The sequence below is a fragment of the Diadema antillarum genome, unplaced genomic scaffold (assembly GCF_040938485.1).
Source record: "Diadema antillarum isolate AM-2024a unplaced genomic scaffold, OU_Dant_1.0 seq00000684_RagTag, whole genome shotgun sequence".
In the NCBI taxonomy this organism is placed as follows: domain Eukaryota; kingdom Metazoa; phylum Echinodermata; class Echinoidea; order Diadematoida; family Diadematidae; genus Diadema; species Diadema antillarum.
In genome coordinates, this window is record NW_027271589.1 from 882,866 (window position 1) to 895,396 (window position 12,531).

The 12,531-nt window shown below is 37.0% G+C and overlaps 1 protein-coding gene across 1 annotated transcript in view; it reads right to left on the minus strand.

Moving 5' to 3' along the window:
• The window catches only part of LOC139737186 (glycerol kinase 5-like), a 31,828-nt gene extending 23,206 nt beyond the window's left edge, over positions 1-8,622 (minus strand). Inside the window, exons 1-5 of the mRNA XM_071647863.1 lie at positions 8,446-8,622; positions 6,898-6,991; positions 6,350-6,519; positions 3,267-3,356; positions 930-971 (exon numbers count right to left, since the gene is read on the minus strand). Coding sequence (XP_071503964.1) covers positions 930-971; positions 3,267-3,356; positions 6,350-6,519; positions 6,898-6,991; positions 8,446-8,547 — 498 coding nt within the window. The 5' untranslated portion in view covers positions 8,548-8,622. The remainder of the gene's footprint in view (positions 1-929; positions 972-3,266; positions 3,357-6,349; positions 6,520-6,897; positions 6,992-8,445) is intronic.
• Between the last annotated feature and the right edge of the window lie 3,909 nt (positions 8,623-12,531).

Genomic DNA, 12,531 nt, shown 5'->3' on the forward strand with positions numbered 1-12,531 from the left:
TTTTGGCTCTCCTGAACATTGGACATTTTGTAGATACGAGGTCTTATTGCCCCAGCGACGACATGTGATTATATACAACTGTTGGGGAGTTGCATAGCAACCTCTAGTGAAGTTGTGTAGGTTGTACTTGTTTCACGACCAAACCTGATCATCTGTTTCACTATCTTCATTACAGCTTTAAGACTTAATATGTATTCTTATCTCATGTGAGAAATAATTGTCTTTTTCTATGACTGAAAAAGATTTGCATTTCTTAGAAATATATCATACATTTTTAAAGCTATATAGAACGCCTTGCTTTGGGGAGGGGTTAAGAGCTTAGGACAGTTCTCTTTAAAGGCCAAGTTCACCTTCATAAACATAAGGATTGAGAAAATGTAGCAATATTAGTAGAACACATCATTGAAAGTTTGAGGAAAATCGGACAATCCGTTCAAAAGTTATGATTTTTTGAAGTTTTTGTGCAGTAACTGCTAGATGAGAAGACTACTGCAGTGTACGATGTCACATGCGTACAACAAAATAAGGAAAATATAAAGAGAATTTCACAAAATTTCATCTTTTGAAAAAAAGTACACATTCCCTTGACTCGTTACCGACATATGTTATGGGTAATATTATTCCCCCTGCCTTTAGAAAGAGGCAAGTCTAATGCTCTTTTGTTATGTGAAAAAAAAAAAATATGTTGAATTTTCTTTACATTTTCTTTATACTGTTGTACTCATATGACATCACAAGCTGTAGTAGTCTCCTCGACCAGCAGTTCCAACACAAAAAATTTTAAAAATTCATAACTTTTGCATCGATTGTCCAATTTTCCTCAAAGTTTCACTGATGTGTTCTACTAATATTGCTGCATTCTCTCAATCCTTATGTTTATGACTGTGAACTTGTCCTTTAAACAAAAATAGCATAATGCTCAGACTTACACCTTTGATGTTGTCAAGAACCCAACACAATCTCATAATGACCTGGAAGAAGAGAAATACAAATAAGCACATTCAAAAAAATATGATACTGAGAGAACATTGCTGGCCTACATCTTGATAATAGTATATAATTTTTAATAATGCCTCAACATCATTCGCTTTGAAACATTCAGTGTTAGTCACTCTATTAGCCAAATATTGACTGCTTTATCATTTGGTTACTGGTGCAAGTCTCTGACACACATTGAATTTCAATGACACGCTTTGACCTTTGCCTCCGCATCAAGTTTCTGTACTGTTAGGACCTACTAGGTTTGAGAATTCACTCTACACCTTCAACAGTCAATATTTGCACACTATGACCCTAACAACAGTCAGTATTGGTATAATTACTATGACCATCTTACCAGTCAATATTTGTATACTATGACCTTCAAAGCAGTAAATATATGTATACTAATATGTGTGATCTGCACTTATGACTTCCAAGGAGAACCAGTCAGTAATGATAAAAAGAATTATTTGATCTCTTCTGCTACCATGTACTTTATAGTAGATCTGGTCTCACAAGTAAACTTGAAGGACAGTAAAGATCATTAGTAACCATGTTGAGGACGGGCTGATTTTGCTACAACATGCGTTTCCCATAGACACTTGCCCGAGTATACTTGGGACTCGTCCTCAATGGGTTAAACACAGTGACAGCAACGTCAAGTGAGGCGGTCCTTTTGATGGCAGATACTAATCCTGAACAGATTTGGGTAACTGGCTGACGGTGGCAAGACACCCTGAGTTTGCAAAGTCTCGCCACGTCAGGGAACACTACGATACATATAAGTATTCCCTCGTGAAGATGAGTGCAGAATTATCATAATGACTGTATGAGTAACAATGGCTATAACTGGCTGATGTACCAGCATTTTAGAATGTTACACCAAAGAGTGCAATTTATAACACTTTTGATAAAGTTTCACTGAGGAATATAAAGTATAATCAGAAGGGGGCAGAATAGCAATGTTGCCTTCATAAAAAGACATTTAACAAATGCAAGTCTAAAGGAAATGTAGGATCATTACAGTTGCAGCTCCCCTAGATGCATATTTCTCAGTGCACATTGCTCTTAGTTTAACCCGTTGAGGACGAGTCCCGAGTGTACTCGGGCAGGTGTCTATGGGAAATGCGTGTTGTAGCATAACCAGTCCGTCCTCAATGGGTTAAGGGGGGGGGGGGGGGGAGCAGAGCTGCACAATCACAAGATGATCTGTGATGTCACGTGGTGAATGGAACAAACAGGAAATGTGTGTGATACCACAGAACTCATGTGCTATGATCATACATTCTTTGATGACCAAAACCGACACACGACTAACAACCGATCTATGTCTTGTCATGTGACTAAAGTCAACTTTTTGCCAGCACCATCATATCGCGGTCTGCATATCTGATATTGAGCAGCATATTTAATCAGTCAAACAACACAGGGGAATAGCATTCAAATATCTCCATTTTGAAGTGATTTAGAAACTCTTGAGCTCATATTATAGTGTGTGGTTTGAATATTTCATTTGTCAAATGAAAGTTGTTACTACAATTCCATATCTGATCTGCAGGTTTTCCCCATAATGAAAAGTCCATGCACTTGGTAAAACTAGTGCACACACAAAAAAGCTTTAGATAATTTTGTGTCTCTTTATTATCGAAGCCAGCTTTCCTCCTGAACACTGCAAAGTGAAACGTACTACAAACAGGAGAGGAAACTAGCACTGATAAACAACACCTAAAACAACTACAGTAGCACCTTGTGGTAAACTTTGTGCTACTGTCATGGTGAATGATGAGCTGATAACAGCATTTGTGTGAGAATGGCGTGCCCTGAATTTCGAGATCAAATTACAAGTACATCTCTCGACAGAGACAGATCATGTTGATGACAAAGACGATGACAATGGTGATAATAATCCCTTGATTGGGACAATTCAAGTCCATGCAAACAGGGGACAAGCATTTGCTACTTGAACTTTAATACACGTAGCGTATCTCTGCCTGCACTGTGTATGAATACCATCTCCATTGCTTGAAAGAAATTTTAGCTAAGTGCTATCATTAAGACACCTGGACCAAGGTAGATCTCACTGGGTAGCCATTCTATCCAAGGAGAAACACAGTACTGTAGATTAATCGTGCTAGATTGATTAAAGATTACATTTATCTGTTTTTGTGATCAAATGATGAGCTGTGTGTTATCACCAACACAACCACACCTCTCAAATACAACCATGTCTCTACACCTTTTACAAAACCTGATCAGAGGTAGAAGGTTTTTTGGTCAATACTTGCCAGTTGTGCGGTGAAGGAGAAAACGCTCGCTGCCTCGTATCGTCTGCTTCCTGTTATCCATTTCAGAATTTTTGCACCTCCCTTCAGACCCTGCAGGATTAAAACAGTCACATCAACTGTCAAGAGAATGCATCCCTAAAAATGCAAGGAAACTGAAGCCAAGTATTTTACTGTGTAATGTCTCTTTCTAGCTGTCAAAATCTTGGCAAATTTCACCACAGCTGGATGAACTACCGTGGATTTGTATCTTTTAAAAAAAGTGCAGGCATGATGTCATAATCCCTAAGTTGTGGCCTGCAAAGAAATGAGGTCACCTGCAAAGCCATTGTTCCTCAAGTGTCAGAATATGATCTGAATGAATTATCATACCTAATATTGCTGACACATTGCTCATACAATTTTGAAGATGAGAGAGCCAAGGCTATTTTGTTTTGCTCCCCAGAAAACCTATAGAAAATTATGTGCGACCTGCATGTCACACATTTCTACATACTTTTTTTGAATTTGTACCAAAGTAAACAGTATCATAGCACGTGAAAAAGCACTGTTTTGATGGGCAAAGGAGCTTTGAGATACAATTTTTGGCAATATACACATCGTACACTCTGTTTTTATCTACAAAACCATCATTTCACTTGTTAAAGGAATACATGTAATATCTTCATCAATTGTCATGTATATCTTTCAGTAAATTTGTAAATTTTACAGGACTATTATTTTCCCGGTCAAAAAGATTCAAAGGTTTTGAATTTCACAGGTGAAATATAATTATATTCAGAACAAACTTTAGGTAGTTCCCTCAAGTGTAATACATCTAACTGCCACAAGTGTACCAGCAGAATTCTTTGTTCTCCATCTGTCTCTGCATGTGTGAATGAGAAGTGCTTGACAAATGATCTTCAAAAGTGCTTTTATTTCATTGCTTTAACAATTTCGAAGTGAACAAAATACAGTAATAACGAATGCCTGAGTCATAAAGAAATATCTCCCTCATCATAAAAAGTATTCAGGAGGTATTACTGTAAAAGTGGAAATTTTCATGTGAATAATTTTTTGCAGTCAGCCGCCGGAGTAAGATGAATTTCCCATGTTTTTAATTCAGTGGAATCGGGACATTAATTACCTGGTACTGGAAAAAATGGAATGCAGAAATATTTGCATACTTTTATATTTGCACTGGCTTCTGCTTACGTGAAATACGTAAAATTTCCAAACTGCAAAAAATGTTCTCTTTATATTAGTGTGTAATTCATTATTGCATGACAAGCATGTCTGTGTTAATGATTTTGTGAGTATGTGAGTAAGTGAGTGGGTCTACTTGTATAGTCTGTGAGTGTACACACAAGTAGGCCTACATAAGTGTGCATGTCTGTGCGTTTGTGTGTGTTAGTGCATGAGTACGTTTAATATCAATTTTCTGTAGAAATTTAGGTATTAAGTATCCACATTCTTGTTTTTGTTTTGTTTTTGAAGTGTCGGTGTAATTGTGTGTAAATGTGCAAGGGGGGGGGGGGGCAAGGGGCAGAAATTGTTACGAAATCACTCTGTGTGGGAATGGCACAGCTGTCCGAGCATTGTAAGTGGACACCTGCTTAAGAGACATCCACACAGCTTTAGAGTGTGGGTGAGAGTATCCTTGGTCAAGGCATTTCATGTGTGATAGGCACAAATCAATCTACAGTTCTCCCCTTCCCTTTCCCTTTGATACAATGGGTGATTTCAAGTTCGGTGCTAGTGCTAGTGCTAGTGCTGAGATAGCACTAGCACCGGCGATAAAACCGAACTTGAAATCACGTCGGTGTCGGGAGTTGACCTCAAAATTATGACGTATTTCCGGTTGCTGGTGCTGGGCTCGGTGTTGAATGTCGTCTGCTGAACCGAGCTCCGCCGTTTGTGTTAGCGATTTACGTGCTTTTTCTCCATTGACTAACACTAGCCCCTAGGGATTATCATTTTCGTCATTTCAAGTTCGGTGCTGGTGTTAGCGTTGCCGTGCACTCATATTTACGTTCATAAGTAGTTACACGTTTTACGTGCAAAGTCTATGCCAATGCAGTGGTCGCCCACGTAACGTAAACGAACACCATCGACATGGCTTTATAAATCTAAGTCTATGAGCAAAATTAGGATAAATGTGTTTTAAAGAAGGGATGAAATTTGTGGCATTTTAATCATTCTTCCTCGTTATGTTTCTAAAACTAAACAGTCATGGCTACATCTTTTTATATTTGACTTTAACTATGCGCTATCACTTTTTTCGTCGCGCAATTCCCGCGGAGCTCGCGGTGCTGTGATTCAAACACCTAGTGCTGGTGATCGATAATTTTGATCGGTATCGCCTCATTAATCTGACCGTCGGTGTTGGAGCTCGATTTAACGCTGTTATTCGGGGGCTAGCACTAGCACTAGCACTAGCACCGAACTTGAAATCACCCAATCTGACACCATGATGTGCAATATGATTGAATTAACGTTTATAGCACAGTGCTAATCTGGCTTTACACTTGCATGTGGGGTGTGAATTTTATCGTCTGATGCAATTTGTATTACAGGAGCTGCTAAACGGGGAGGGGGGCTGGGGCTGCAGGAATTACCCGCAGCCCCCCCCCCCCCCAAAAAAAAAAAAAAAAAAAAAAATGCTCCACAGTTCCTGTTTTACATGTGAAAGGCTAACTGCACTATTTTTTGTGTCTTTGCTTTCTTTCTACAGTTGGATTTGACATCATGCAATGTGCACCAGAATTAATTCTACTCTTATTTTTGTGTATCATTTCAATTGATGCACCTTTATTTGAACAAAGTCACGAGTGCCATGGAGATAAAAAAACCCAAAACAAATGGTTATGCATGGATGCACAACAGAAAGTGGAGTTCCAAGAGAAATCAAGCACATTCATATTGCTAGATTGGATCTATGGACATGTTTGATATCTAGGTGTATATCAATATCTTGTATGACACTTTCAGTTCATACACTAATATGGATGGAAAGTAGAGATTGTGATAATATCCAGGTCTATTGATTTAAAACTGAAAAGGTCGTGAAAATACATATATTTTTTCTATTAATGGAGAAAGCCTACCCTGAACGTGTATGCCCTGTTCACCGAATCTGTGTACTGCGCGGACCTTGTGTCGTTCCACGAGATGAAGTTGTGATAGTGCGCCATGGTGTGTTTGTTCCACGTGGTGAACGTCGCCCTCTGCACAGAGATGCCTAGTGCGTCAATCTTTGATGCAGGAACTTTGGAATCTGGAATTTTAAAACCACAGTTTCAGACAAGATTGCTGTGTTCATCTGTTCACTGTATGCTACCATCTACTCTTTAAAAAAAAAAAAAACTGTTATAAAGAGAAAAAATTGCCATTGTGTCTATTGATAATTCTTTTTATGGTGTCATTTTACAGTAAAGAAATTAAAAAAAAAATTATATTTACTTTCGGATCAAGAGGAAAGTTTCAGCCACTATATGACTTTGTTTCCAATGAAATAATTTAATTATTGTATTAAAATATTTTAACAGAGTGCCTTGAATATCATTGGCTTATACTTATGGTGGAAGAATTGAAGTGACTGAATTATGAATTTAGTCTTGAAGCAAATCATAACTCATATTAAACTCTGACTCACTTGTTATGGCTTCTGCTCCAACAGCAAGAAACTGGGCCCAGAGGCTTTCAGGAACAATTTCCACATACCCACGCTGTGGCACGATAAAGTCCAACTGGATATTTGAAGTGAAACAATTACAACACAAAGGCAGAGGACGTTTATTTGTACCTCACCACACAAGAAATCTATTAATTTTTTTTTTTCAAGGTGTATTGGCCTAGACTGTAATGGGCCAATGACTTGCAAAAATAAATTTCATTTATTCACAATGTTGTAGCAAACTGATATAAAATCATTACAATAATACAACAAATAGTAATGAGTACTTCATCACCACTCTGTGCATTGAAAATATGGGTATCATAAATTAAACACATTTAACCGGTTCCATACTGAATTTCGACATCCCCATGGACTTAATACACAGGCCACCGGGTTTCTGTAGGGAACGGGTTAAGAATAAATAATTAATCTGTGTGTAGACTTAAAACTATCTGACTGACGGAAGAGGGGGTTAAGGAGTTAGATAACATTGTGTGCTGTTCAAGAATCAGAACGGTCTCACTTGGTCTTTGGAGGTATACAGTTACACATGTAAATCTAGACTAGGTACCGGTATTGAATACGGATTTGGACTATACAATACTCAAGAATAAAACATGTTGTTAAAACAATTAAATAAAAAAACAAATAAGTGGCAATATGAATGAGGCTAAATTATCATGGACACAAGGTAATCTGGTCTGGTGTATTCCGGTATGTACTGGCACTGGTAGAGGTTTTGAATACCGAGTCTAGTCAGTACAGTAGACCGAAGTCTGAGAGCAAGTGCCAACCACTAAGAAAGGGATGGTTTAAATTTATTGTAGTTTTGGTTGAGATGAGGTTCCACTAGGTTTCCAGATGGTTTCCAATTCTTTTGTAAGATAATAAATGAAAAACATCTTCTTATCATGCTTTAACTGCGACAGCCGCCACGGTCTCCGGGGCTAATCATGCTAATGTCACTTGTCAGTTCGTTGAGTTATGAAGTATGACGAAACTACATTTCTTCTACTAGTAATGACAATGTACCATAGTATTTGAAAGAGCATACAATTCTATTTCGGAGGAATTCAAACATTTTTTGATGAAAACTGGTTTTGAAAGGGGTGAGCTGAGATATCCAAAAGCAAAGATGTCCTACAATTTTGTAATAAAAGGTTGGAACAACCCTCCTATTAAATAAAAAATTTACAAGCACTCTGTTTCAGGACCCACTGTTTTTTTTTTTTTTTTTGATATCCTACTCACACACGTCAAAATCGATTTTTAACATCCATGTTTTGAATTCCCCTTGTACGCTTTTTCATATTTCGGTTTCTCAAAATAATTTAGACCCCTAAAACCCAGGATAGCCGGTTTCTAATCATCTCGCAAAAAGTCACAATCTGAATTCCCCATCTCAACCAAAACGAGTCTATTCTATCCGTTTGCCAATCACCAATACCCAAATCATAAATCGATGCCAGCAGGCAGTACACGTAGTTTAGTTATTCTGTCTGTAAAGTTTCGGTTGTTGTTTACCTTTCGGATGCTTTCCCCGACCAGCTCTGCTTTTTCGTTGTAAACATGTCCCCTGATCGTCGTTGTGCCAACATCTACTGACAGAATGTAACGGCTCTCCATTATGCTACAAAAGTTAAAAAGGTGTTTTTATTTTGTCGTCTTTTCCTCGAAGTTCTCAGCATGACACGGCTTCACATCACAATATCATTTAACAACACGGAGCTTGGTAGCTGGGTGGAGTGGAGGTTGTCCGGATGGGCGGTGCTCTTTCTGCATGATGGTACGGTGGAAGAAGACACCAGCAGCAGCTGCTCAGTGATGCAGCTTCCTCCGGCAAGTGTTGCGGCGGGCCGCCGCCGCGCCTGGCACTCTACCTACAAACCTCGCCTACCAACACCAACGATAGTCCCTCGCGCGCTCCCAGATTTATCAAAATAATATACAGCCGTCAGCTTGAAAAGCTTTCTAGTAATCGCATCTCAATGTCTTTACCTGCTGTGGCTAGATTTGAAGAAACGACTGACACCACTCTAGATTGAGGACTAGGTAACTCGACCAGTAAGTATTTTGGCCCCGTCAATTCCCAGATCGACCGTAGATGATAAAAACAGCGAAAAGGCCCGAGCAATGTCGAGCTCTTGACAACATTTTACATCGGATTCTCTTCAGGCGTAGAATCTAATTACTAGTATTTGAAGGGTCGAAAGTTTGATAATGTGACTTACGCTTAGAATTAAATGGCATTGACAGTCGGATTGTATGACACTTTGTATTTGCTGTTATTGTTTTTTATATGACCTTTGAGGCTTATGATAAATTGATAATGAGTGATGAAAAGTAATACATATACGACAATATCCAGCCCATGATATATACCAGAATTCAAAGCGGATTACGATTATGATTATGGAAATGCTAAGTACATTTACTATGCAAAATTAATGACAAAGAAAGTACTAGTACCAGTGATGGTGGCACAATGTAACAGTATACTGTGGCTACTATCACTGTCACTATCACTACCGCTACTGTTTATGCACTATCTGACATTCAATAGAAACTTAGAAAGTATAGTTTCGAGCCAAAGTTCAAGTTTCACTGTTGTAAATTCAATTGTAATTATTGCTCCTATATAAAAGGGAATTCCAGACCCTGTAAAAGTTAGTCTGAAAAGAAAAGGAAATTTTCTAAGCACAACAGTGAAAATGACTGTGATCACCGATATGTAGGGAATTGTTATAGTGCAAAATCTTTCGCTATTTCAAAACAGATCTTGAACTGTGACATATGAATGAATATGCACGTGAGTGACTAGAGCTAATAGTGTCACGCCTCACAAATTTCCAGTGATCACTGGTTCAAAAAATAATGAAAATGCATTTTCTGTCATTAAAAGTATGAAATATGCCGTTATTCAACTTCAAAATAATGATCAGTTTCTATACGAGGATTTAGAGTCTCTGCGACATATAAACGAAGTCTGCATGGATACTTACAGAATTTTGTGTACAAACAGTAATATCTGCAAAGTTGTGAGGAGATGATGACCAACTCACTCATTTGCATATTCCATTGCAGGGGAAGATCCAGGAATTCCGTAAAGGGGGGGGGGGTGCAAACAATCTGGTGCTACTCCGGGTTTCATCTCATTTGTTCTTTTTATCTATTGTTATTTTGCTTTAACAACAAATAAAGAGGGGGCACGCGCCCGGTGTGCCCCCTCGGGATCCACCACTGCATTGACTTTTTAAGAAGTGTTTTGTGAAAATTACGAAACTTCGTAATTTCATAAACTTCCTTAATTTTTATCCGATTTTGATCAAATTTTCATTGTTTTGATTCTACATCTTATACTCTATCTTATTGATCAACTTCTGTCTAATCCTGAATTCCTTTCATATGAAATATCATTATCATTTTAAACGTTTTCATCGTCATCATTATTATTGCAGATCTGGAATTGTTTAATTTTTTTTCTATCCAATAATGAATGGTGATCAATGCATTTGATTTTTTTTTCAACAAAGCATAATACAGGGCAGAAATATGAAGACATAAAGTGATAAACATTTGAATCATGCCGCGCCTCCCAGAACCTATACCCCCTCCCCTCCCCACATGCAGTGGACCTTATAGTGGTCCTTCAAAAACAAACAAGACGATACAGGAAAGTAAAATGCACTCAAAGAGCGCAGACCTTCTCCAAGCAGCTAGCCCACCCGTCTTGTGATTTCCGCTTTATACTGTATTCTCTTTAAATTCCTTATAGATTGGTAACCAATCTATATACAAGGTTGTTGTGAGGGACCAATCCAAAATTAGATATTGAGAAAAAGATTGACTTCTAAATCTATGAGATTGAGATATTCAATCTATCTTTGGATTGGTCCCTCATCTCGATCTAAAAATTTAGAGTGAATTGTTCTTCATTCCCACTAGTATATAGTAGAAATCACGGTCATCACCATGATATTGTGGAAAATTTAGTGATGGCGATGCTAGAAAATTCCATAGAATATCTACTTATCGTGGAGATACACACAAAAGTCATGCTGAAAATCACCCTATCTCGCAATGAAACGATCCTTTTAGAAGCCGAAGAATTAAAAAGAAAAGTTCGTTTCCTGGATAAAGACGGTGATCCATATCACAACCAAAATTTAATCACCTGTTCTTTGTATCATTATATATCAACTTTTCTTGAAGTTTTCATAAAAACCTGAGAGCATAACTTCATGAATTAGTTTGCAAATAGATAGGCAAACAGCCACAAACAACAGCAACGCCTTCAAAAATGTAACTTCCTTGGCGGAGACAAGAAGAAAATTATTACATTTTTAATATATAATCAATCAGAACCATTTTATTGCTATAGTATATATAATCATTATTCAAAGAGAATATACACTCAGCGAAAAAAAAGAAAGTAAACACTTTTTCAAGATTGCATTTTTCATAGAATATTTGGCTAAAAGTTAATGAATTATATACCATATTAAAGGTAATTTAATTGGCTATCAGCCTAGTAGGTCAATAAAAAGGGAAACTTTACGCATGAGTGGACATCTTTGTTTTTCTCTTCCAAGGCACCAAAGCAAAAATTGCAAAATTGAACAAGTTGTTATTCATGATGCGCAAGTGCTCTTCCATATATAACAATAAGAACAAAAGGCAAATTTAACAAAATTAGATACATGAATTAAGTTGCAAAATTAAACCTTTGATCTCTACAATATCTTTGAAGCCCAAAATATCAATAAAGGCCAAAAATAACGGAGAAAAATGAAGAATCTTAGGTCACACCCATATTCCAATGAAATAACAGAAGAAGCAATATTAACAAAAATGGTAGAAATTTCAATTTGTTTTCAAATTAGGAAAATTGTAAATAATATTTGGTACTTAAATTTATCTCATGAATCCTTAAATTACTAAATAAGAAGAGTAAAATCAAGAAATTATGTTTATTTAATCATCTTTATGCCATTACTTCCTATATATGTCGTTTGACAGAAAATTCTTATTTCCCCCTTTAGTTTCCCATTTTCTTTTTGTTTGAAGTTATAAAGAGACAAAGAGAACAAAAACTTGTTTTTGCTATTTCATTCATGTCTCTCATTGTGTTAAACTGGCTTTTTGTTGTCATTGTTATCTTGAAGGGCATTGCCAAATGAAAGACAACTTATCAAATTTTACAATTTTTACTTTTGTGCCTTAGCGGGCAAAAATGAATGTGTTCACTCATGCGTAAAGTTTCATTTTGTATTAACCTACTAACCTGATAGCCAATTAAATTACCTTTGATATACTATATAATACATTGATTTTCACCAAAATCTTCTATGAAAAATATGATATCGAAAAAGTGTTTACTTTCTTTTTTTGCTGAGTGTAAATAAACTGCCAAAAAAGACTTCTAATAACAGGGTTGCTTATCATGCTATCAGCGCTTGGAGATGTCCCCAAGTTATCATTTTTAGTACAAATTAATTGAAAATGGCCAAAAAAAAAGTAAAGTGATGATGGACTGATGAACTGTCTTGGTGACAGCTAGGATAGGGGTTGGTTCGTAGAGCAAATCTTATAATACTGCATTGATCCTAT